The 27,543-nt window shown below is 45.8% G+C and overlaps 1 protein-coding gene across 1 annotated transcript; it reads right to left on the reverse strand.

Annotated features, from left to right (window-relative positions):
• Nucleotides 1-4,632: 4,632 nt before the first annotated feature.
• On the reverse strand, nucleotides 4,633-8,690 carry Sstr4 (somatostatin receptor 4). Its single transcript, XM_020178471.2, has one exon. The coding sequence runs from the start codon at nucleotides 8,023-8,025 to the stop codon at nucleotides 6,862-6,864; it is 1,164 nt and encodes a 387-aa protein (XP_020034060.1). The 5' UTR covers nucleotides 8,026-8,690; the 3' UTR covers nucleotides 4,633-6,861.
• Between the last annotated feature and the right edge of the window lie 18,853 nt (nucleotides 8,691-27,543).

Here is a 27,543-nt window from a genome sequence, read left to right on the forward strand (position 1 = left end):
CTGAATTTCTCAGTGTTAATCAGAGCAGTGGTTTTGGGGAAGACACAGGTGCTGATTTCAGATGAATTTGAAAGCTTTAGGATGTGTGTGTGCTAGTTGTGTGGGTGTAGGGGGGATGCAGCAACTATGCCCAGTACCTGCATGATAGCAAGTTGAGCAATGTTCCTACTGAGAGTTCAGTTAAGGCTACGTGAAAGAAGAGCTTAGTGGGTGAGGCAAAGCAGGTGCAGAGAGATGGTGCTGGAAGTCCAGGGGAGAAGGAAAAATGTCCTTGGTGCCACACAAGTGTCATGAGCCCTCAAGGAGTTTTAACAGGAGCATGCCAGCAATAGAAATCACTTGGAAAGATGCAGGTACTTCTAGACTTATTTACATGTCTTTAAGAACAGAAACCTGCAGTTTTCCTGGTAAGCGCCCAGCACAGCTAACATGGAGTGGGGATGTCATAGACACTTGTATTTGCTAACAGCCTGGGGTCACATGATCCCGGGTATGGCATAAACTCTCTATATGGCTGTAAAGCAGAGTGATATCAATGTCACCTTGCTAGTTTTCCATGGGGAATATACAAGGTGAGCGAACACAGTTTCTGGCACATGATAGGTGCCTAATAATGTTGGCCTATGCTCCAATGAATTAGTGGATGCATAAGTGAATAAAGAAAAAGGTACATTGGAATGTTCAGAGTCCTGGGGGCAAAATCAAGGTTATGCAGAGAGTGCAAAGCAAATTTTCAAGCAAGATGTATCTCTTGGAGGGGTGTTATCAAACCTAGAAGGACTGTAATGGTGGGACTGGGGGTGTCGGTCTCAGCTTAAGCATGGAGGTGTTTGTGCAAGATGAGAAGCCACCTATCAGTAGCTATAAAATCCAGCTTCAAAGGCACCGGTCTAGTGCTTCTGTTCTTAGGACTGATCAAAGTATAGGAGTACACTGTTAACCCAAAGAGGCATGAAGAAGAGACAACAGGCTCTCGGGGGGCCATTTCAGCTGGTCAGAGCCTGAAGGAGAAGCTAATGCTAACGCTGGAAGAATTCAGGTCTCCCATATGGAGCTGTAAGGCAGGTCCCAGGTGACACTTTGGTGTGGACTGGGCCAGGTGGCAGAAGAACCTCACTTTCTAGCTTTTGGAGATCCTGTTGTTCTTGTGTTAAATCAGTATACATTATTACATCATTAAGGAAAATCAAGGTTACAAAAACAAAAACACATTTTTATCATGGTCATGACTTGATGGAGGGGGTACCCAACAAACTCCTCCCCTGATCTTTGGAAGCATTTCTTCATAAAATAATACAGGTCACACCCAGTTCTGCTTTCTTCCGTTTCCAGAATGAATGCCCAGGTTCAGCAGTATCTTTTTGTTTCAAGTGTGTCCTTCCTCCTTTTTATTCTGGTCAGCAGTTTCAGATGTAGGTAAACAGTCGATTTCCTCTCACAAGAAAAGCTAAATATTGTTTTAACATCAGATTCTAACAGCACCAAAATCCTTTTCAGCCTGTTTTGAAAGTGTGATTGTGGAAGTCAAAAGAACCCTAGGTGTGGGTTCCCTCAAAGTCCTGTCCACTTGAAAGTCAGCAGAGGTCTTCAGGGATCCAAGGAAAAGCACCACGATTCAAAGCTGGGGTCTATAACGATCATGCCACTCAGGTCACAGGCCAGAGGATTCCTTGAACCTCTGCCTAAAAGAAACCTTCTGTTAAAATAGAATGGGATGGAAACTACTCGGCAGCAGAAACCTACCACCCACCTGCATCTTCCGTGGTGGCCACATGTGTCTCCTGTTGTCTCCTCATATCCTCTCTGAGGCTGTCCCCAACTGCTAGTTCACCTGGCTGATGGAATCAAGCAAACCTTGGTTCAACCCATGCAGTAAGGAAAAGAGACAGAGTCTCTTCAACAACCTCCCTCTTCCTCCTTCTATTTGCCTCCTGCCCTACTTGGGTTTGATTCTATTAAGAACAGAGACTCCACTTTCAGAAAAGGCATTATACATCTGAATCCCTGGACACCATCACCCTTGTAATACATTTGTTTGGCGTCTCCCACTTAATACATATTTTTGGAAATGATGATATAAACTTCAAACACTGTGTGTGTGTGTGTGTGTGTGATATTCTTCACAGGGATTTCACTCCCATCTTTCCCCCTTCCTCCTAAAAGGCAGTCCTACACAAATCCAACAATAATAACATGAGAAAGAGAAGTCTGAAGGGGATGGGGTAAGTTTCACTTCTCTGTCAGTTTGTTTGGGAGTACCCCTTTCTTTCCAGAGCATAGGATATAGCCTTATAAAGAAGCAGCTGAAACAGAGACTGTGACTCAAAACCAGCCATAATCTATCTCTAGAGGGCAACAAGTGGAAATGACAGCTATCTGTTGGGGCAGGGACTAAGAAATACTCCTTACTCTGTTTGGCTGGAAAAGCAGCTTGAGCTCCTGGCTGGGAGGGAAAGCCATGCCCTCTCTTAAGTGCTCAAAGATTACATGGTTATTAGGAAATTAGCAATTTTCCCAGGGACACCCTCAAACACCCAGTTTGTTCAGGTAGATCTGGAGTCCAGGATGCAGGAGGTGAAAAAGTCAGCAGCATCCTCGCCTGGTGGCTTGAGGTCTCCCAGGCTGGGGGGAAGGAGTTCAGGGAGTGGCATACTGGGGTGGCCTCCCAGAATTTGGGGAAAGCATCACCCCAATTCTGCACCTCACCTGTCTTCCCAATGCTGTCTATCTAGTCCACCTCTTCAGGCTATAAATCACAGTCACTTTGAGGGTGATGGTGACAGAAACAGTCCCTACCTTGATTGAGGTGGCAGCTTCAGAACTGTACCTGCATGTCAAAATTCATAGAATTGCACACCTACAAAGAGTGAATTTTACCATATGCAAATTATACTGCAATAAAAAGAGATAAAAAAGAAATCACAACATGCACTGAATGGTTAAAGAAAGACTAATTTAAATAATAACACAGAAATCTTTGTACTACCTCTTGTCCTTCCTCCTCCTCCTTCTCCTCTGTGTCCCCAGGGACACCTGATGGGAGAACAGGGCAGGTTCTTGATTATAGCATCTTGTGAAAACCAAATTCCATTCCTGCATAGTTCTTATTTCAGTTTAAAATGGAATTCTACCTTCATTTGTGTGGTTACTTGACTAATGACTGACTTAGCCACTACCCTCCAAGCTCCATAAGGGTGGGAGCCCCACCCCATCTGCGTAGACTCACCAGGTTGTCTGGGATCCAGGTTGTCTGGGATCATGTGAGAGAGGCTGTCAGCACACACTGTCCATGTTCATGCTTGCCCACCCACAGATCCACAGAGCAGTGTTGGGGTGTGGTGCTAAGTAACTTAGTAGGGTTGTCTCAGCAAGTATGGCCTTAGGATTCTGACATTTGTGTTTAAGGAATTCGAAGTTATGCTGTCATCCTCTTAGGATAAGAGTGAAAGATGGAGTGATTCACAGCCTAAAACCAATCAAACAAGAGTTTCAATGCTCAAATTTGCTGAGATTCATGTCTGGTTTCTGAAGAAGCACAGCCAAAACATGTCACATTTGGTTTATTTTACATCAGCCTTTAAGACCCAAGCAATACCAGGTGTGATGTTTTCACTGGAAGTGAAGCCAGGAATTTCAAGATGTCAGTGGAAGCAATATTCACCTTTGCTCAAAGATAGAGTGCTGGCTAACTGGACAGGACTCTGGTGAGTGCCCACCTGTCATGTTCAAATGCCATTTCCTCACTGCCTAGGAAAGTCGCATACTTGACTTGTCATGGTAGAGTGAATTAAAGGAAATTTAAAAGGCAAAGCAAGTTTTCTGATGGGTAAAGTGGTGACCAAAGGCTATTTCTACCTGGGCTAAAAATTTTTTTCCATTCATGAAGCTGCGTCTTCTAGTCCTAGCAAGCAGAGCAAGACTTTTGTCAGCATGCCTCCAGTGAGACATCGCAGGCAGGTGAATTGGAGACCCTGGCTTTGTGAATTAGTGACTTCAATTGTCTGCAATTTTGCTGCATACAAACCACAAAGGGAAGGTCTTATGCAACCAGCTGTTACAAAAACCTTGGGGTTGACACCACTAATTAAAGCCAACAGGACTGTTGACTGGTTCTAAACATATCCCTGGACAAATGCTCAGCATGCTTGGCTGCTGCTGACTTGTTCAGCCCTGAGGTTCTGCAACTAACCAAGAGAACAGTCAACAGGAATCCCTCCACCCCTTTTTGATTTATTACTCCAGTGTCAGGGCTGTGTGAATGCTCACGGTTCACAAGTGACAGAAAGCATGCTCAGCATAGAAGAATGCTATGCTCCTTCTTACCCGCCCCGTGGTGGTTAGCACGTCTCTCCAGAGCTTGAGAAAGCAGTTTATAGCTGGTAAGAACTCAAAACTCAAAACCTTCCTTTGCATATATTTCAAGGGGAGAACTGAGGCTTGGAAAGCTCATGTGCTGGGCTAAAGTTGAGGCCTTTTGTCCAAAGCTACCTTTCTTTCAACCATAATTAGCTATGTTTAAAAAAACTGCATTTAAAAAATAGAACATGCTTTATTTTGTGCTAACCTGGGCAGATGAGCAGGAGGGCTGACAAGACTTGGTCAGTGTCTGTGTGAATCACCAGGAGGCTGAAGACAAGAATCCTGGACCCGAATACCACTGAAGCAAAGGCCCAGCATACCTTGTACACTGGGACCATTGCTAAGACCAGGAACCCCTCATCTTGCTGCCATTGCCCTAGGTGATAAACTTCATCTTGAAATGAAGTTCAGCCACATTTATCAGGTGTCCCTCCTGCCAGGCACTGGAGACAAAAAAACAGCTCAGATTTAAAGACTTCGAAGAAGTTTAGTACCTTAGGACCTTCCAGTCCTCAGTCATGTCTACAGTATACAGTTGAGGCTTGGCTACAGAGTTCTGTCAGAGATAGATGAAGATCTTCTGAATATGCAGACCATAATAACCACACATTCTCCTCACCCAGTCTGCCCTTTGAGATGTGTTGAATTAACATTTGATTGCCACTCTCAGATCATCCTGCTGGCTGACCATTTGGACAGGGTAAACATCCAACAGTTATATAGTCAAAGGTATTCATTTTATAAAGGAGAAGTTGGAAGCTACAGCCCTATGGAAAGAAGTATAAAGTTAGACCCCTCCTCCTAGAGACACCATGTGTTGTGCTGGTTGGTCCTTGAACAACCTGCTGATTGTCCAAGCAAGAACTCTGAGGATTGGGACTGAGTCCCCTATCTGGGATACATGGCACTAGTGCCTGGGACCAGAACTCCGCCTTCCTGTCTGTTTGCTGCATAAGATATCTGACTCACACCATATAGCAGTTCATAGCACATAAAATTCTGGCTCTGGTGCAAACACTTCAGAGGAGGACACCTGCTTCCCCCAGGCACTCAGAGAGAAGACCCACGTGGCAGCAGGATATCTTCTTAGGCCTCTCCCTGCCCCCTGGCCCTGCCCAGATCTTCACTAGCTTCCCAGTAGCCCTCCTATACACACCCTAGAGAACACAGAGCCATGTCTGCAAGGCTGGCAGGTCCACGGTGTTTTCTCTTGAAGACCCCTCTTCCAGGAAGCTATGATGCCATAAAGTTGAGGACAGAGGGTCTCACCCTTTGTCCTCCCTCTCCCTTCTGTCCTATCTTTCTGGTACCATCAGGACTCAATCAGTCAAACACAGAAGTATCTTTTGCTATGCTAAACCAGGTGACCCCCTTCCCTAAACAGCACTCCATACCTGTGTCATCAATCGCTTTTTCACTCAGAGACCAACATAAGTGTTGCACACATTTCCTTAGCATCTCTTTTGCTTTAGCAGCAGTAAAGCTCTCATGAGCTGCCTTTTCCTTAGGGGAAAGATAATTCATGCTGTGGGTAACCTAGCAGGCAAAAAGTGATGGCCTTTTGCTGTGTTCAGCCTGCATTTGGTAGCTACAGCTGCTTGATGATATCTGGCTCTTGATATTTTAAATAATGGGTGACAGAGCTGCCTTCTCCAGCCAAAGCTTGAGGCTGATCTCCCTCCACTCTGGCTCTGAGGTCTTTTCCTTTTCCCTTCCACTCTTCACCTTGGTATAAATTGGGGCTGAATTGGGATCTCCCACCCCTAAGGACAGGGGCAAAAAAATTACAACACAGGAGCTAGACTAGATTTTATCTTCTCCTCTTTTTTATTCCTGACCTAGGGCTTTATGCTTCACAGCAGACCCTTTTCTACTCACAGGAAGCTGCTACCAGCTTTGGACAATCCAGGAGACATTTGTGATTGCAAGCAGGGGTCAGGCTTGGGGGTTGATAAGGCAAGTGACCTAGGCTGTTGCACAAAAATCTCACTTAGTGACAAGAGCCCAGGAACAAACACAAAGGGAGCGTGCTTGGAGACATCTTCTTTCCTCCCTTCTCTCTCCATGCATGATGTACTCCCACCACAAGGCAAAGGGAACCTGCAGAGAACAAGGGCGCTGCCGTCCTCCACTACCCTCACCCAAGCAGTCACTGTAACAAGTCACACCCAAGTGGCCATTTCTCTCTCTCTGGCCACCTCCTGCTTCCCACCCTTAGAAAAACAGCCAGAGAGGGACAAGAATGACCGATACCCTAGCCCAGTTCCCAGAGTTGTCCTACCCCCACAGAGGCATCCTGAAAGTCAAAGTCCTGGGAGAGGGGGACAGCAGAGGAGTCCTCTTGTTCTTGGGGACTGCATGAAGTCTGCTGAAAGAAGACGGCTTTGTTGGGGACAGGTGGTTATTCTTAGGTGAGTCTCCAGGAGATGAAGTTGCTGGGCCATGGGGGTAGTGCAGACTCTGTAGGAGGTGACCTTGCCAGGGGGCTGGCAAAAAGGATCTTCAGAAAGTGGTGGTCCTGGTGAGAGGCATGGGTTTGTGGCTGGGTTCTGCGTGCATGGGTTCCTGCGGGCAGGGGAGAGGGGGGCATATGCATCCTGCCCCACCCCTGCTTTTGACAGCAGTGGCATAATAGTCCAGGGGCTCTTCTTCGGCACCTCCAGCAGCATCCAGGAGGCAGCAGCGCAGGCAGAGAACCCGTTGAAAGGAGCGGCGGAAGTTGTCGGAGAGGAAGCCGTAGAGAATGGGGTTAGCGCAGCTGTTGGCATAGCTGAGAATGAGGGACACATGGTTGATAGTGGCATCAAGGCTGGTGACGAAAAGATTCAGCAGCTGCACCACGTAGAAAGGCATCCAACAGAGTACAAAGACAGCCACTACCATCAGCACAAGTCTTGTGATCTTCTTCTCTGAGCGCCTCCTCTGCTGCCAGCCAGCCCGCAGGGCCACTGCACGCATCTTGCCCACTATGAGCAGGTAGCACAGGCCAATGGCCAGAACCGGCAGCAAGAAGCCCAGGAGGAACGTGTAGACCACGAAGACCGCTGACCAGGCCGGGTGAGGCCAATGTAGGTTGCAGGCCACTGCCTGGCCACCTCGGGCTGGTCTGGTGTCAGCAAAGACTGCGATGGGTAGGGTGACCAGCAAGGATGCCAACCACACGCCTAAATTAATTAGTTTGGCCACGCTGGGCCGACGGTAGGTGGCGGCACGCAGGGGGTGTACCACGGCCACGTAGCGGTCCACGCTGAGCACCGTCAGGCAGAAGACACTGGTGAACATGTTGAGGCCGTCCACGCTGAGCACCGCGCGACACAGCACAGACCCAAAGGGCCAGTGGCGCAGGGCAGCGGACGAGGCCACGAAGGGCACGCTTAGCATGAAGAGCTCGTCTGCGATGGCCAGGTTGAGCAGGTATATATTGGTGGCTGTCTTCATCTTGGCGTAGCGAAGGATCACAAAGATGACCAGGGCATTGCCCACCAGTCCCACCAGGCACACTAGCGCATAGATGCATTGGATGGTGACCATGCCTGCCGCCCCCGTGCCGTCGGACCGCGTCTCCTCTTCCCCCTCCTCGGGGACGCGACTGGCATTGGCCACCGGTGGCCAGGTGGTCTCGAGCCCTTCCTCGCTCCTGGGGGAAAGCGTCGCGGGAGCGTTCATGCTGAGGAGTGCCCACCCAGGGCGGCGGAGCTCGGCGGAGCAGGCTGAACGCCGCACCAGAAACCGCGGGCAGCTTAGCCCAGGGGTCTCGCGCGCAGACGCGTGGCGCTCACCCTGCTCCGCCTAAGTAGCGGCGGCGGGCCCGCGATGAGCGCCCGCCAATCCCCGCGCCCGCCGCGCGCCCCGCAGCCGCGGGAGCCCGGCCCGCTAGCTCCACCTGGACCCGAGCCCCTCCACGCTCGCGCTCCTGGGTACCAGGGGCCCCGCCCGCAGTGGCCTTGGGTCCCGACACGTTTTCCCACCTCCGCCGCCCTCTCCCGACTGCCGGCTCCGCCCCTGACCCCGGGATCTCCAATCCAGTCCACCGGTCCTTCCAGGGCCCTGCCGGCACCCCACCTCCACTGACACTGATCTCACATCATTCTTTTCCCAGACCTTTCGGTCTATTCGCCTGCTCTGCTCGCGGGGACCTGCAGTCGCTGGGTTCCGTTTGGGTAACTGGGATTGGCCAGGGATTACCCTGAACGCGCAGAGGTATTTACCCTGCACTTTATATTTCCTCCCCCTCGCCCTTCAATTCCCAGGAAGACCTGTTGCATCTTTAAACCCATTTTGTAAAGGCGGAATCCGAGAATCCTAAAGGTATTGTGGTGAATTACGTCTGTCCGAGGTGGAGCTGGAGATAAGCTGGTGGGGGTGGGGACAGGTGGGGGAGAGTTGTGTGTCTCAGTTTCCCCCTGTCCTCCCATCCTGACAACAGGGGATTCTTAGGTCTTTTCAGTTAGAGCTGTGTGGAATTGAGGTAGGGTGGGCACAGGCAATGCGGAGGCACACGCAAAAGCAGAGATACTTCAAAAGAAACCTAACCTCTGGCCCCGGGTGCTCAGTTAGTGGGGTCCACTTGCGCATAGGCTGCCAGGTGCCAGACCCAGAGACCCGAGACCCTCCACCATGCACCCGAGTTGGGTCATCTGCAGAGGGTCTCTGAAACATGTCTGGGGAGGAGAGGGTGGTCAGGAAGGATGGACCACAGTCTAGGTTTTCTCCTGCTCCCAAACTCCAGGGAGTGTGAGCTCAGGAGCACTTAATGCTGGACATCCAGAGGGTAGTCCCCAAACTGTACCCTAGATCTGGCAAGGGTGCAGCAGAATTGGTGAAATGGCTGTTACTTTGGAAAATAATTCTTAAAGGAGAGCTTGCCCTCCTTGGCTGGTGTTAAACCCATTCTGTGCGGCAGGATACTCTCTGAATGCCAGCCAGCCCCACCTCACCTTTGGCGGGTCTAGAAGTGATTGTTTGGCTGTTCAGAGGATCCCACTTCCCATGCTGGTGGCTGAGTCAGTGGTAGAGGGGAGTGGGTCAGAATGCTTTAGACCAAGTGGAAGTGGCCCTTCAGAGGCAGGGCTGGAGACTGCCCATGGCTCATGGGGGCCTGGGGTACACAGGTGTGACCAGCATTGTTCCAGACCATAATTGGCCCCAAATGGTGTTCTCAGTTTCTGCTACCTAAATGGGCCCCTCTGAGAAGATATGACCTAGCAGCCCTGCACCCCTTTTTAGTCACTTTTCAAGTGACTGTCCTTTTGTCTGGTCCTATTCATGTCATTGTCCCTACAGGAGAGAACTGTACCTGCAGAAAAGAGAAGGAGGTGGCACCTTTGTCATTTTAAGTAACGCAAATCTGAGCAAAGAGGAGCTCAGATTTGGGTGGAAGGAGGAGTGTAGGGACTCCTCCTTTTTACTCTGGACTCTGAGGGACAGCCTGAAATGACCTCTGCAGATTGTCTCCGCTGGGCTTAATGTGGAGGTGTTGTGGGGGAGGGCTGTCCTCCCTGTCTATTTAACACTCAGTTCTCTCCCTTTCCAGGGAAAGTTTTTCCTGTTGTTCAATTTAATGTGTGTTCCTTTGGAATCTTTCCATTTCTACTTCTGAGTTTCCCACCTTATGCTTCCTGATTCTGTCCCTGCCCATATGTGTAAACACCTCCAGCAACATAAGCTAGCATTTAATGAAATAAATATGCATTACTGTGTTACATGGCTGTTAGACACATAGGGTAAGCAGTTAATGTAAATGAGCCTAATTGAGCATATGAACCCAGCATTTCTAGAATCCTAGGGTGAGAGGACTGAGCATACATTTATGCACACAGTCAATCAACAAGTAATAATCCAGAGTTATCTGTCCCATGCCAAATACAGCCAGGGACACAGCATCCAAGGGGATTGCACAGGTGCCTCAGTATGAAATGATGCCCTACTATGTGCAGCTTTGCTGGTGCCCTATAACTGTCACCACTTCCCTGACAAATATAAAAGTGTATGGGACCACAGAGGAAGGTTGAGAGTGTGGAGGTCACAGAAGATTTCAGAGAAGGTGACAAAGAACAAAAGATGGCTGGGGCAGTGAGAGTTCGGGTGGCCTTGAGAGAAAGAAGCTGGCAGGGCAGGTACTGACTGCTGAGGCTGGGGAGGGAATGAGGTACATCTGCAGCACAGGGCGTTTGGCAGGGGTGCTAAGACTGTAAAGGACTGGGGGTGCCATGTGTGTCTGGTGTCCCTTCTGAAGCAGTGGAGAAGCAGGGTCAGAACTGGAGTCTGTCTTATTTCCTAGCTGTGGCAGAAGATGGCACAGAGCCCAGGTCTGTGAAGTCTACACAAGAAGCCCTTTGGTGCTATTGCAACACCATAAACAAAACCATGAGCTTGTGCCTGGCTGGTGCAGTAGGCAGCAGAGCAGGGCACACCTGGGCCATTCCCCATTCACACTTAGCAGACAGGGCAGGGAGCTATCTTGTTGTGGGTCAGAAGATGTTCTTGTGTGGGTTCAAATCCCCGATCCATCTCTTATCAGGTATGTATCTTTGGGAAAGTTCTTCAAAAGCTTCATGTCTCAATTTTCACACCTGGAAAGTAGAGTGATGATAACCACCGTTCAGCGTCCTGTGAGGACCCACCATGTTGGAGCTTGTGCAATGACTGGGAGAGTGCTTGGCCCCTACTCAACACTTGGTAAGCATTCACTCTTCTGGGTATTTCTTTTCTACCCTGCCATGGGTGACTTTGAAGGGAGAATTCAAATGATAAAACTCAAGGGGAGGTTCACCTGCTCCACAGGTACCCAGACTATCTGAAGCCCACTGGTTGGCCACCTTCAGAGTTGGCCAAAGGTAAAGGGGAGGATATGAGCCATTGACAATCCACCCGCTGTTACTGATACTGCCTTTGTTGTTACCTGGGTATAGGTCTCTATTCATAGTTTTTCCATGTCCAACTTGTGTTTGAAGCAATCCTGAGATGCACGGGAACAGCACTAATACCCATCTTTGTTCAAAAAGCCAAAATTGAGCAAGCTTTGCTGACACAGCCTGACCGTTACTCTGCCTTTAGCTCACCTCTTGATGGTTTATGCTCAAATCAGACCCCTTCAGGAGTGAAAGGAGGCTTTATCAGCAATCACACTGAAGGGTTGCTGGTATAGCTCAGTGGTAGAGCATTTATTTGCCCAGCATGCACAGGGCCCTGGGTTCTACTCTAGTACAGCAAAACTAACAAAAACGGTATTCCAGTAATTATGCTGAGATAGCATGCTTAAACTCTGACTATTCCAGCCAAACCAAGACATATGGATACTCTAATATAGAGGCTTTCCATTTTAATTTTATTTATTTATTTACATTAAGCGGCTATTCTTTATTAGTTTAATTTCTAATAAAAAAGTAGTTTGAAGTTTGTTAAGCACAAGGTTAACTTTCAAAGGGCCAATAGTCTTTCCAAAACATCACCTGGAAAGGGTGAGGTGTGCTTTTCACTGTGACACCAGGGCAAAACTGGAGGTGGCACTGAGATGTCCTGTGTATCCAACCCCAACAGTGGGGAACCAACCTGGATCCAAAACGCCCTCCAGAATAATTTTAAGGAGGAATCAGAGGAGAATTTGATATGCTAGTCAAGAGTGAACTCTTCAGAGAAGGAGCACTTGGGGGGCCTCATGAGATGGACACGGGGTCACATGGCTCTAGGAAGTGTGACCTTCTTCTTCCCATCTGTTTCTGTTAAGTTCTACCGTGCCTCAGGAGGACATTCAGGGATTAGTGAGGACATCTTACTTAGCTTCTAAAAGTTATTCAAATCAAAGTTGATGTCAAGAGCCCCTGTTCTCAACATGGTATCATCATCATGATAAAATATTGTGTAAGTGAAGAACAGGTTGGGTAATTCAGGTCTGATATGGACATTCTTCCCCAAAGTCAAGAAGAAAAATCCTGAGCCTGAGATACTAGGAGTTTTGATTCAGCTGACAATGCTGGGTGAGCGGTGATTTCTGAATGCCAGGTATTTCTGGAGGCAGCATAACATAATGCATTGGCCCAAGTCCCAGCTTCATTGTGCATCAGTGGATGACCTTGGGCAAGTCCTCCATCCTCTCTATACCTCCACATCCTCCTGTGTAAAATGGGATTCATCCTAGCACTGTTGGGGGCTGTTGTGTGTTCTAAACAGGTTGACACATGTGAAGCCCTTCAAAGTGTCTGGCACTGAGAAACTCTATATGTGTTTATTATTATTAGCATCCCCAAGCCAGGATCTCTGGCATATGACAGTTCAAAGCTCCAGGTGCCCATTTTTGCCCCAAGCATGCAATGTTAGTCAGCTTTCCATTAGTATGAAAAACACCTGAGAAAAACAACTTCTAAAGAGAAAGGATTTTTGTTGTTGTTGTTGTTGTTTTGCTTTACTTTGTTTTTTTCTTTTTGGCTTACAGTTTTGGAGATTCTAGTTTAGGATAGCTTGGTACTGTTGCTTTGGGCCTATGGTAGCAGGTCATAGCAAGAGCACGTGGCAATCCAAAATTGCTCACATAACAAGCCAAGGAGCAAAAGAGAGAGAGAGAGAGAAAAAGAGGTTGAGATACAATCCCTTTGATGACAGCCCCCCATGACCTAAAGGCTTCACCTCTTAAAGGTTCTACCACACTGAATATGAACTTGAAGAGGAAAGCTGGTACTACATTTGTCCACCAGGAAAGGAGGTCTAGGGAAACATCCATGCTGAGTGAAAGAGATGGAAGACAAAGATTACCAGCTGCTTCTCAGCTCACCCTTCCTGATCTTTGCTGGAGGATGTGTGTACTGGGGTCTAAATGCTTGGCATCATGCCCAAATTGTTCCCCTGTGTGTTGTTAAGAGGTGCAGAGCAGGGCTGGACTGGGTCTGAGGTCTCTTCTCCTGTAGATGGTAAAAGGGATGTCCACGGCACAGCTGGTTTCAGCTGCTGGAAAAGTTTATGGAGTGTCAAGGTCTAGAGATGAGACAATGGATTAGGGCCTCAACCCCTTGCTCAGGCTCCTTGTTAGAGCTGTGACTACCTTGTCTCCTCTTCAACCTTTTAATGTGCCTCTCAGGCTGGGAGGTGTCTGCAGATTGGAGCATTTGGAAGCCTGGATCCTACTATTCCGGGATATATCAAAGCTTCTCCTGCAAAAAAAGCAGTGCCCATGGGGAGGGTTGGCCCTCAGCGATGAGGATAGTGGTCCTGAAAACTTCTTTGTTACTTGCTGATGCTTTTGGCAGCTGAACTTGACTTTGACCAGCCTACCATTGCTCACACTTAACAACCTGGTTTACCCAGGCTAAGTGTGTGGCATCTGTAGAAGTGATCTAAGCAGCACCTCTGTGGCTGGGGGAAGCACCTTGAGAGTCTCACCTGAACTGCAGTGATATTCCAGACACAGTGATGACAGCACACCTGGCTCTACTCCAAAGTTCCACCTCTTAGAAGGGTGGGGTTTTCTTTAGGATCTTTTCACAGGTTGACCATCCCTAATCTGAAATCTGACATCTAAAAATGCTTCTAAATCTGAAACTTTTTCAGGACTGGTCTGAACACACAAGTGGAAAATTCTACATAGTAATACTTTGTTTCATGCACAAAATTATTTTAAAAATTGTATAAAATTACTTTCAAGTGAAGTGTATAAGCTGAATATGAAACATAAATAAATTTTGTGTTTAGACATGGGTCTCATTCCCAAGCTATTTTCTTATGTACATGCAAATATTCCAAAATCTGAAAAATCTCCACATCTGAAACACTTTTGGCCACAAGCATTGTGAATAGGGTGTACTGACCCTTAAACTTACTTTTCCTTTAAAGGAAAGACCAGAATGAAAAAAGTGCAGGCCTGGGATAGGTAATCTTGGTACAGTGTTTATAAAGAAAGCCTCTGGAGCACCGATTATTAAATGTACCCACAAAGAGGACGAGTTGGGTGACAGAAGCAACAGTTTTAATTCTGAACTTTCTGCGTACTATGGGTGTGAGCTTGGATGCCTTCCTCCCCACCACCTTTTTTGAGACAGGATCTCAGTATGTAGTCCAGGCTGTCTTGAACTTGTGGTCCTCCTGCCTCAGCCTCCCAAGTCCTTAGATTGCATGCCCTTCCACCAATGCAGAGCAGAGCAATGGTTCTCAAAGTGTGGCCCTGGGCCAGACCATCATTATCATATGTTAGAAATGCATATTTCTGGGAACACTGAGGTGACCCAGTCATCTGTGTCACCAGGGGACTCTGATGCTCAAATCTGATTTCACCTGTTTCTTTTTATTTTTTTTTAACGTGGTTACTGGAATATTTAAATTCCACTTATTGCTAACACTGTATTTCTTCTACAGCATTGTAGACCTAGAGGATATTTCTACTCTTATAGTGATACTGCTGGTTTCATGATTAAATCTAGGGCCTTATACATTCCTGGGGGCAAAGAGGATTGTTTCCTGCTGAAGATAATGACAATGATGTCATTCTTTGGGGCAAAGGTTGGGCAGGTTTGCCATCAACTCCTTAGAAGATTGAGATCTCTTAAACTCTGGGATTCCTAAAGCTTGTGCAAATACATTGTGTGGGCGGCCACTTTCCTCCTGAGCCCACCTCTCTGTCACCTTTGTGAGCCTTGGAAGGAGGAGGGCAAGGGGTATAGTGGTATACAGCTGAAATCCTAGCACTTGGGAGGCAGAGGCAGGAGGATTACAAATTTCAGGCCAGACTGGGTTACACAGTGAGACTCTATCTCAAAAACACAAGGGCTTGGTGATGTAGATCAATTGTAAAGGACTTGCCTAGGATGTATAAGGTCCTAGATTTAATCAATCCCTAGAAACACACACACACACACACACACACACACACACACACACATACACACAGCTAATAGATCCATGTGGGTCTTCAAATCTAAGATAAGATTAAAAAAAAAAAACCTTAAATTTAACTCCTCAGCACATTGACTATATTCCACATGTGCCTGTAGTCTCCTAGCTGGGCAGTGTAGCCCTAAAACATCACCATTATAATGGAAACAGGACCCTAGCATTTAAGAGTAGAACCCGAGACCCAGGGAGCCAGTCTGGCTTAGGCAGAATTTCAGCCATTGCTACACATCTTCAAAATCCCACTGCCTCGTCTTCCTTGTGGGCACATCATTGCCTTTGTTTAGAACTGCATTTCAAATGCACTGATATGCTCCAAGTGGCTTCCTCCCTGAAGCCTGGGATTATTTCTGGTGTGGGCATGTGGCCCAATTCTGGCCAATGATATATGTGGGACATATATAGGAACAACTAAGAAAGGTTTATTTTTTTGTCTCATGTAGATATAATGCTTGGTGCAGCTGCAGCCACCTTGTGACTGTGAAGTAAAAGACTTGTCCAATGTAATAGTCAATGTGTTGTGGATAGAAAGGCAGCAGGAAGGAACTTGAGTACTTGATAAATAGTAAAGCTGACAAGCAGCCAACTCCAAAGTGGGTTACCATTGATTTCTTTTAAGTTAAGATGATAAACATTCTTCCTTCACTGTGTTTAGTTGTGTTTTTTTGTTACTGGCAGCCAAAAACCCATTGTCCTTGGGTAACTTACTGACCTCTTTAGGCTTCTGTTTTCTCATCCTAAAAGATAAATACCAGAGTTCTTTTCTTTAATGAGATGTGACAATAAGGATGGCAGACATTTATGTCACACTTACGATGTACTATACTCTGAAATAGTTGGCTCATTCAGCCTATGTAAAATGCTCACTGTAGGATTTGGAGCATTACATGTTCTCAAACTCACCACGGCAGTCATTGTGATTATAGGAACCAGGCTATGAATTCAGACGTTCTGTTCCTAGACTTTCACTAATAATGGAAAAGTAGTTTCCTGTCTTCCTTCCAACATCCCAGAAGGAAAATTATAAGAGTGCTTGAATTATGTTTTTATCCTTGTGGGTTTTGGAAATTCAAATCTTCTCACAGCTGAATGACACTGGAGTTGATGCAATGAGCATGCCACCCTCCCAGTGCTCAGGGTAGAATGAACATATTTAAAAATAGATTCAGTGGAAGTTCCTGCGGATCTATTTGGAAGCTGAAAGGGCTCATTGTAAGAGTGGTTCAAGATGGATTCTCATCTCTTGAATTCAGAAATTGGGCTTTTGAGGCAGGCATAGTGGCACACAGTGGTAATCCCAGCACTCTGCAGGTTGTGGCAGAAGGATTGTGAGTTCAAGGCCAGCCTGGAATACATAGCACAAACAAACAACAAAAAGAAATTGAGATTTTGCTTTCTTGGTATGTTATACTTTCTACCTGTCATTCTCTCCAGCATAGTTTAGAAGCTCCATAGTTAGTTTGTTTCTTAAGTCTCTGTCAACAACTATGGCTTGCTGATGATTTACCCTATGTGACATTTAAGCAGTTAGCCGACCACGATTTCATGGCTGCTTGGAAAAGACAGGAGCTGCTGGGCCAAGACCAAGAGCTTCGTTACTCAGGGCACAGTGAGCCACCTGAGCACCACTTCCCCTTGCCCTCCTCCTTCCAAAGCTCACAAAGGTGACAGGGAAGTGGGCTCAGGAGGAAGGTGGCCACCCACACAATGCGTTTACACCAGCTTCAGGAATCCAGAGTTTAAGAGATCTCTATCTTCTAAGCAGTTGATAGCAAACCTGCCCAACCTTTGCCCTAAAGAATGACATCATTGTCATTATCCTCAGCAGAAAACAATCTTCCCTCTGCCCCTAGGGAGGTGGGATCCCTGTTTCCTAAAGCTGTTGCTATGCAGACACCCATGAGAAGACAGTTCAGAGAAAGACTGCTGGTGGCTCTGCTCCCAAGATGTGCAGAAATGAAAGAGGCCTTGGAGCGCTGTCTCCCAACACCCTGCAGTGGAGGGGAGCCTCACCCCTCCGGCCTTGCTCACCTTTGCTGTTCTTCCTTATGGGTACTCTGCATTTCAGTAGAACTTCTTCATGTGATTGCATTTGACTCCAAACTGCCCCAACCCCCAAGTATCACCTCTTGGTGGCCCTTCATATTATAAAGAAGTTATTCCAGGGTTCTAAGTTCAGATGACCAAGGAAGTGAATCTGTCTAGCATGAGCAACAGAGCCATTTGTCACAAACATTTTGCCCTCTACTGTGGATCAGGGTGTGTGTGTGTGTGTGTGTGTATGGTGAGGACAGGGAGACATTTATTGTAAGCTGGCAACATCCTCATTAGTAGCAGTAGTCTCCTTAGAAATTTTATTAATCACTCATATTTAAAAATCACGTCTTTAATCCCAGCACTAAGGAGGCAGAGGCAGAAGGATCAAAAGTTCAAGGATAGCCTGGGATACATTAGCGAGACCCTGTCTCAAGAAAAAAAAAAAGTAATCAAATATGACTCAAATAACTTATCAAAAAACAACTCCACAATAAAACCATTTAATTATACATCTGCATGTTCTGAATATTCAAAAATGGGTTGTATCATGGTGCGGAGTATTTTAGAGTGATGCTTGACAGCTCCTTTTATTGCTAATTGCTGGCTGGCTCCATGCTCTTTGGAAACTGCCAGACTCATTTATATTGTCATGGACATGTGCTGTTTGTATAAATCCTATTCAGAAAAACAGAAAAGCAACGAAAAACCAAGCTAGCAGCTACAGAAAGAGCAGCCCAATGAAGAGTGATCAAACAGAGGAAAGCAATGCTTCTTGGTAGAAGATTGTGACATTCTAAGAAACTAGCTCTTTCTCAACAGGTCCTCCAAGCACACGAAGCTGCCCCAGGGCTTCCGGCTGCCTTGTTTTGCCCAGTGTAAAAGGAGGAGTCAGCATTGGTGACTAGGGTCCTCTTCATGGCCTCTGGTATTCTTTAATGAAATCCTTCCAGTTTTCTAATGGCCACCTTTCAGATAGAAGAAGAACTGATACTTTATTGTTGAATGAATTTTTATCCTACAGGATACTTCATGGATTTATTTTGATTTTTATTACTCTTTCATAATGAAATGAAGGAGCTTTAAAAAGAAAGAAGGATGATCAAGTTTGGTCAAGACAAAACAGAGAGTACAAAATGGACATCTGTGGACATGCAGTCAGAGTCATCTCTAGTTGAGAATATGTCAGTAACCAGCATTTAATGGGGAAATCTGGAGTATGGGAAGTGGGGCCTATTCACTTTGCCAATGGAATTTCTTCGAGTACTCTTATTCCCTGCCCTGCCTCCCATAATTGGAGAGTTAACCTCTTTCAGGGCTCTGGTACTAGTTAACCTCAAGCAGTCCCATGTCACACAATGAGCCCCAAGTCTTCCTTCTTAACACAGAACTGACTTCTTGCTTTGTCCTCTGTTCAAGTCCCTACCTAAAACTCCCGGCATGCATCTTTGCTCTCTTTCTTGCCATGCTGCTCCTGTGTGCTAATGCCTTGGTCCTCAGACAGTGGCTCTCCGCCCACACACTCATTGTTTTTCCACAGTAGGGCCCTTAACCATCAGTTCATTCATTTATACATTCCTTCATTTGTTTATTTGCTTACATTTTTATGTGCTACAGACATTGGATGAAGCATTTTGAGATGCAAGGATGAAAACAAAATCCTGGTGCTGTGGTTTGAATAAGGGTAGATTCCTCAAAGATTCATGTGATCAAGGATGTGGTCCCTAGAATGGTACTGTGAATCTTTAGGAAGTTGGGCCTAGTAGGAAGAACACTCATCTCTCTCTCTCTCTCTCTCTCTCTCTCTCTCTCTCTGTCTCTCTCTTTCTTTCTCATTTCTGCCTGAAGATGAGCTCCCCTCATTGCCACTCACTATCCTCATCAGAGCCCAAATACATGGAGCTGCCTGACCTTGAACTTTGAGCTTCTAATACTGAGAGCTAATTAAACCTTTTCTTTTTATAAAGTTGGTTTACTCGGGTATTTCATTATAGTGATGAAAAACTGATTAATATATCTGGTTTCTTCCCTAGAGAACTCACAATCCACTGTGGGACCAGTCAGGCAGGAAAAGAAAGCACTTTCCCAATACAGTAAGAGCCAGAGCAGAGCCTGTTTCAGTGATTCAGGGAACAGGAAGAGGGATCTCTTCAGCTTGGATCCTGGGGCAGCCTGCAATGGGAGAGAGCTTGAAGAGTTTCTTGGGCTTCTCTCCTAGATCAAGGTGGGATGAGAGGATGTGGGGCAATCCAGATTCAGTAGCTCTGTGAGGCCAGAGCACCAGGCTCCTTCACTTCCCCTTTCCTTCCTGTTTCAGTCCCCAGTGGAGCTTCATAGGAGACTTTCTTCTCATCAATTTGCCAATGGGATTCAGTTTCTGGATGGGTGACTGGACTAGAGCATCTTTTTTTTTGCAGTACTGGGGTTTGAACTCGGGGCCTTACATTTGCTAGGCAGGTATTCTACCACTTGATCCACTTCACCAGTCCTTGTTTTGTGCTGGGTATTTTTGAGATAGGCTCTTGGGACCTATTTTCCCAGGCTGGCTTAGAACCATGATCCTCCTGATCTCTGCCTCCTGAGTAGCTAGTATTATAGGAGTGAGTCACCTGCTGGCATTGTCCAAATTGTTGAAGATAGCTAAGAAAGTGTGTGTAGAAGGCAGATGTGATGGCATATGACTACAATCCCAGCACTTGGGATCCTGAGGCAGGCAAGATTGCGAGTTCTAGGCCAGCCTCAGGTACATAACAAGGCTTTGTTTCAAAAACAAAACAAAACAAACCCCAAAGTGGGCAGAGAGTCAAGTTTGGAGTAGAAGGTCTGTCTCCTTTGTTGGTCCTCTAGAAGCTGGGGAAACAGGGGACTATCATCTTCAAAGGCAGCATCTGAATCATCCCTGGGAGGTATGTTTTCATAGCGTTAGAAGCAATTACAACAACAAGTTCCAACTCTTGTTTTAGTAACAAAATTCATGCTAAAAATAAATATTTGCTGAGTGGCTGACTTGATGCTCATCTTGCAGAGGCTGGGAGTGGAGCTATCAACTTTCCTTTACAACAACATTTCTCAGAAGAACCTAGGGTACTTGAAATGCAAGGCTTGCTGCTGATTTGAGATCTCTGAGGTGAAATGAGGAGTTGCGGTTTGGGTTCTGCTCTTTTAGCACACTTCCTGGATGATTCCAAAAAGTCAAAAGGACTAGGAAAATGAGTAACAGGGTCTTGTAAAGAAAAAAGAAATATTAAAAATTACAGAGCCAATCCATGTGGAAGATGTGTGAAGGGCTTATTAGAGGGGCTCCCAAGCTTTAACAGGCCTCTTGGGTTTTCTTGCTAGTATACAGATCCCAGGGCCCATTTAACTCCAGGAATCAGAATCTGTAGAGCTGGAGAGAGTTTACATTATTTTATAAACACATAAAATGGAAGGGATGTGCTGTAGTTCAGCTCTTGAATGTCCCCCAAAGGACAGAGTAGCCCTCACAAGACAAACCTGCTGGCACTTTGACCTTAGACTTCTCACCCTACAGAACTGAGACAGTATATATTTTAGTTTTTCACAAATAACCCAGTCTATAGTACATTTTGCTATAGCAGTACAAGATGGACAAAGGGGAGTTTTTTCTCTAGGAGTTCCCCATCCTCAGGCTCCCATAGAAGTCCATTGCCATCATCTTAAAGTCTCTTGACCATTGTTAAGACTTGGTCCTTGGGGTAGTGCAAATGGGGGGTGGGCTTAGTGGGATGTTTTAGGTCATTGGGGGTTGCCCTTGAAGGGGATTGTGGGATCTGGTCCCTTCTTCCTCTTGTTTTGCTTCTGGGCTATGAAGTAAGTTTTGCTCTGCCATATCTTGCCACGATTACTGTTCTGCTTCACTATAGGCCCAAAGCAAAGGAGTCAAGTGATCATGAACTGCACCTCTAAAACTACAAGCCACAATAAAGCTTTTCTCCTTATTAATTGATCATCTCAAACGTATTTTGTTATAATGATAGAAATTTGACTAATACAGGATGGTTTTGAAGCAAAGCAACTAAAATGGATTTTCAATTTTCTTAACATGATAATTTAAAAAATCTGAGCTATATGATTAGAATGAGGTGATTTCTTTACAGCCAATGACAAATAAAAGAAAAGACAAGGAGCTGAAGGTCAATGGACTTTGAGATGCCAGGTGGCCACGGACTTCTATGTGAGCATGAGGATGGGGCAGCTCTTAGAGAAAGAAAATCTCCTAGTCCATTTTGTACAGCTGAGGCAAAATTCCATAGACTGGGTAATTTATGGAAAATAAATTTATTTCCTTGAAGTTCTGGAGGGTGGGAAGTCCAAGGTCAAGGTGCTAACAGGTTTATTGTCATATGATGGACAAGATGTTTCCAAGATGGTGCCTAATTGCTGCATCCCACCATGCAGAAGAACATTGTCCTCACCTGGCAGAAGGCAAAGGGCAAGAGCAGTCAAGACCTGATGAAGCACCTTTTGTAAGGGCCTTGATCCATTCATAAAGGAGTCTTCATGACATAAATGCCTCTTAAAAGCTCCACCTGTTAATGCCATCAGATTGGCCATTCAGGTGAACTTTGGAGGGAACACACTCAAACCATAGCAGGGCAGAGCACTGCTACTGTTGTCATTCTCAGGAGTGCTAGATCACTGGTTTTCAAAGAGGAGTTCCTAGACCAGCAGTACTGGTATCACTGTGCGGCTTGTTAGAAATGCCAATTCTGGGCCCTACCTTGCATGCTTGAGCCATGGATTCTGGGGTCCAGGTACATGGGCTGTAACAAGCCCTGCAGAGGATTTTCTGATGGTGCCCAAGTTTGAAGCTCAGTGTTCTAGACACTGGTAGACAGGTAGCAAATGGAGAGGATCAGGTATATCCCTTCCCTCACTGTTGGCTGGTATGGAAAATTTTGATCCCAATTCTCCCTTCCTACTGCCCTTGGAAGCCCCAGAATAAACCTCTTTGTTCGTATTTCCCTGATGTCCATCTGTCACCATCTTTGGAGGATTCAAGTGAAATTGTTTGTCTTTTATGGAACAAACAAGCTTTCTTAAAGTCATAGTAACTTTGTTGGCTGATAAAAAGATGATTGACTGTTCTTTTTTTTTTTGCTTTGAAAAATTGGTGTATAATATAAAAAGGGCAAAACAATAACTTTCCAGTGGAGAGAGGTGATGAATACCACCTTTAGACAAGAGGTAGGAACTCAAATCAGCCACATTGGGATGAACTGACATCCTGTAATATCTAATATCATGCCCTGGTAGGAACACAAATAATGTCTGTGAAATTACTGCCCCAAACACACAACCTGATTCAGTTCTTTAAGAAGCATCAGGGAAATCCAAACTGAAGGATGTCCTACAAAATAAGTGATAAATACTCTTCAAAAACATCAAGGCCAAGGTAAATGACAAAGCACTGTGTAGCTGCTCCACCCCAGGACACACAAGAGAACTGATGACTGAGTGATGTGGGGCCCTGGGTTGGATGCTGAATGAGGGGGAAGGGCTGTCAAGGACATCTCTGGGACAACTGGCCACAGGTAAATGTGACCTGTGAATGTGACAGTAGTATTGTTCAATGATAAATTTCTTGATTTTGATTACTACACTGTAGTCATATATGACAATGTCCTTGTTTTTAACAATAAACCAACTGAAACACTTGGAGAGTAAGTAAGCAGGAGAGTCTAAGAGAATGATAGTGGGGCAAAACATTGACAATTGAGGAATCTGGGAAAAGTACACAAGGAAGTCCTCAAATTATCATTATATCCCCTTTTTCTGTGGAAACTCACTAAAAAGTGGGTCTCTCTATATACAGAATGAATAATCAAGTTACCAGTGTACTTAGTTGCTTTTTAGTAATGGGATTATGGGTGACTTTCTTTTTCTCTTCTAAAATCTGTTTTCCTGTACTTATTCTGCAATAAACATGAACTATCCTGATAAAACTCATTCTTTCTTTGCATATGTTCTTCAACATAGCACATGGAAAGACAGGTTGAGAAGGGGAGATTGTTACCCATCATCCCCTGCACTCTGTCCCACCCCATTCACAAATTCATACTCACATTGGTTTCTATAGTCACACAAATGAGATGTGTCCTGAGGGTTCTATCATTTTCTCCTCTTTCTGCTAGCTAAGTGGCTTCTTGTTTTGTTCTTTTAAGATTTGAAATTGCTTAGAGCCAGAAACATGCAAGAGCTAACTGTTGTCCTTTAGTAACCAAGGGGAGTTAGCTCTGGGATCTGATGTGGATACCAAAATTCATGGATGCACAGTGTTTGCATATAATCTACCTACATCCTTCTGTACCAATTAAATCATCTCCAGAGCCGGGCGTGGTAGCATACACTTGTACTCTCAGCACTTGGGAAGTCGTGGCAAGAAGATCATGAATTCGAAGCCAGCATGGGCTACAGATGGAGATTCTGTCTCAAAAATATCATCTCTAGATTATTTATAATACCTAATACAATGTAAATACAGTGTTTAGGGAAAATGGAGTGAGAAAAAAGTCTACATACGGTCAGCACAAATGCAATTTTTTTGGATATTTCTCATTTGTGATTGGTTGAATTTGCAGGTGCTGACTGTACACAGTTGAGGGGGAAAAGAATTTAATTAATTCAACTCTTTAGACTATTTACTGATGATGCCGCCTTTCTTCTTGGAGCTCCAGATTTTACAGACCACAGTCTGTTGATAGTGTTGATTGCACACACATAAGAGTGATACCATTAAAAGGACCCTCTGTCTTTCTGTCCCTCGGTATGTTCCTCAGTTCCACATTGGGTAAGGTCAAGGGACTTTGGGGAGACACCAAGTTCCCTTCCTTTTGTGCTTCCTGTCCTGCTGAGCACCTCCACAGTACCACGTTGATAGCCATCTCTTCTGGTAATTTGAGCATTGTTAGCGTGTGCAGATCTGGACAATACTTTGCAGATGTCAAATACACAAGATAATGGTTGTTATTTTAAAGATCTTCCTCCTCAGCAAATATGGTTGCTAAGATAACAAGTACAGATCACCAAGGGCTAGAGTACAAAGAGCTTGGGTTTTGAATATATAAACAGTGCAGTACAGAGTCTCCTGACTAGCCTAAGGGCTGCAGGTGACATCAGGTAGGCAGATATCTGACAGGGGTGGTAAATGTGCTGGGTTTTCCTTCCAGTGGATGTTGAGTTGGAGGAAATGCCTCCAGAAAAGCTCCCTGCTGATTTAGGTCACCCTGTCCTGTCTAAAAGGGCAATGTAGAGGCTTTCAGTGGCCATGTTTTGAAACCAAGGGACAACCTGAACGGACCCTTCAGGTTCACTTGCTTTTAGTTTCTTGATTTTTTTCACCATTTTTTTTTTAAAAAAAGCTAAGCAGGAATTTAGAAGCTGAGGGCAGGTCCCCGCACATTTGATTGTCTTTGCCCTTTCTGGTCTATCACCACAAGTGTAAAAAAGTCATATAGCAGTCATTCTGCCCCTCACAGCATGAGGGCAGTTTTGATAAGGGAAGTGGGCTGGATAAAGAGGATAGAGAGCCATCAAGTCTAAGTTGTGGGGCCATCTGGGATTTTATGATTCTATCTCCACAAAAAGGGAACAGAATCTTATAACCAGGGATATTTTCTCAATCCTGCTTGTGTCTACCTAACTGCTTATGCTAACACAACCTGTGGGATTGAGTATGTTTGAAGCTATCACTATCTGGAGTCTTCTCTTGAAATGGCCAGATTTCTGGAAAGTTAACACAAACAGATATTTCTAGGAAATCATGTTCTGACTTATAGGTAAGATTGAGTGCAGAATTTGTAGGGAAGTCTGTTGCCTTCACAGCTACACCCTGCTGGCTCTACCACACTTTCTTCTTCTTTTTTTTTAATCAAATGAGGACTCTTTCTGTTCTCAAGCACTTCCTGCTATTTTCTAGTCACTGGTCACTTTGGGGAGCAGGAGGAGTCCAGTTACTATCTCTGTGTAGAAAATCAGCTGGTCTGGCAAAACTCAGCTACCAGAAATATCAGCCACACATCTGTTGCCCTGAGGGTTCCTAATTACAGATCCAAGCACAGGCTGGGACAAGGTATGGCAGGGCCTGGTTGGTAGCTGGTGCTTCCTCTGTCTTCCACTGTGCTGCAAGCTTGCCCTATACCTGCTCTGTGCCTCAGTTTCCTTATTTGCAAAGTCAGGTAACAGTAGCATTGGGTCCTAAGGTTGTGGGGGAAAACCACAGGAGGTAACTCACATTCAGTGCTTAATATTGTCCCTGGGGCTCCATACCTGTGCTGTTACAGCACATGGAGGGTGGCAATTGACTCTGCCTGAGACAGAGATGCTGAGAAGGTGTGTAAGAAGGACACGTGGCACAGGGCTTAAGTGATGGTGGGGCAATGGCCAGCAGTGGGAAAGCAGCAGTTTCTGCAGACATGTCCCTCAGGACATTGGCCAAGTGTTCCCTCTTAGGAGGGCACAGCACGGGCTATGGGTGGAAATATGAGGGCTGTGTGTCCTCATATGGTCTGTGTGTTGGGGAGTAATTTGAAGCTTAGTGTTTTTACTGCAAACATTTAAATGTGACAATTTTCTTTCTTCAAAAAAAAAAAAAAGATGTGATGAGTTGAAATAAGCATTCAAAGATTACATGGAAAGTGCCAAAGTGCCTTTCTATCTGTCACAAACTGATGCTGGGACTGGCAGTGTTCAGGACTTGAGCACTTAAATCCACTGGAGTTTGTGCATCTTTTGGATGTGACAAACAAATGCTTCCATAACTTTGTCAAAACAAACAACTTGTGCTTATGAATTGCTAAAATAGTAAAACAAACATAACAGGTACTTAGAAACTGCTTTGGCTGAAAAGCACTGACTCCTTCCTTGGCCTACAGTTAACTGAAAGCAGGAGGAAAGCTTAGCATCCCTGCCTCCATTTTACATCTGTCTTTGCACTCAGCTCTTGTCTCCTGCAGTAACTGTGCAGATGCCTAGGAATCCAGGAAGGACAGAACTGATGGGTAAACATCTTGTGACAAGAGTTGAAGCTACCCCCAGGCCACAAATATACTCCCCAGGTAACAAAGACTTTCTTCTCACGACCAGACCCAGCCTGACCAATCCTGAGATAAAGAACAAAGGACCACACCTTTGACCACTGGGCCACATTTGTGACCAGGACTGTTTAATTATATACATTTCTTGCACTCTGCCCCAATTCTTCCTCTATTTAAACCTAAAGCTCATGCCTATACCCTGAAGGTGACTGAAGTGCTGACTTTGCCTCTTTCTGTGGGGCATATCTATGCAGTGTAATAAAATTCTCTGCCTTTTACCCCACTTGTCTCTTTGTTTGATGTATTGGGGTGAGTGCCCGGATCTGACATGTGGAAGCCCTGGAGTTGAACCTCTAGCCTAGAACTCTGGTTATAAAAAGATGCAGGTGAGTTTTCAAGGGTGTTGGAACAGCACCAAAGCCCTTTCAGCCTTAAGTTGGTATCATATCAACCCAGACAGTTGGGGCTGAGAAGGACCTTTGCAGTGGGCCAACTGACACTAGCAGGCACTTAGGCCATGAATGCTCTGCAGAGGGTCACTATGTAGATGGAATATCTTCATAAAGTCCATCCCTCTATTCACAGGAGGAAGGAGGCAAGAGAAGGCAGTTGTTCTGTCCCAGATGGACAAGTTCCCAGAGGTCTTGTCTGGGTGCTTGCACTGATAGCCACTCAGTGGCACTCATGAAGCAGCTCCCTGATCCCTGAGCCTCTGTGACTATTGTTTGGATGTGAATGTGACAGGTAGAGGAAGCCAGCTCACAGATACCAGAATGCTTCGGCCCAATCAAGAGCCACCTTCGCCACAGAGACTCTCCTTCTTCAGCCTTTAGCTCTGACCGGCAGAGATGTATAGAAGCTGTTTCCTCTGCCTCCTGCAGAGAGCAGCTCTGAGCCATCCAGGCTCCTGGGCCCCTGGGGAAGGCTGAAACAGGTCTCCAGCCCATGTCCCAGCCTCCTCCTTAGCTTGCTGCCCCTCCATACCTTTCTTCCCTTACTATCCTCTCCTAGTTCTAGGTGAACCAGAATCCTGCCCAGCAGATTCTAGGAACCCGGCCTCAGTGCTGCCGTTATAAACACAGTGCAGCTGCCTTCCAGGGTGGTGGAGCCCAGAGCACCAGGCCAAGGGCAAATAGGGAAAACACATCACTGGCCATTCATATAAGCTACAGACACCCAGTGAATAAGGATGAATAAGAGCCTAATACTGCACACAATA

The sequence above is a fragment of the Castor canadensis genome, chromosome 5 (genome assembly GCF_047511655.1).
Source record: "Castor canadensis chromosome 5, mCasCan1.hap1v2, whole genome shotgun sequence".
NCBI classification, from domain to species: Eukaryota; Metazoa; Chordata; class Mammalia; order Rodentia; family Castoridae; genus Castor; species Castor canadensis.

Excerpts from the sequence above, each read along its gene's own strand:
- Sstr4 (XM_020178471.2), bottom strand. The coding sequence starts at position 8,025 with ATGAACGCTCCCGCGACGCTTTCCCCCAGGAGCGAGGAAGGGCTCGAG.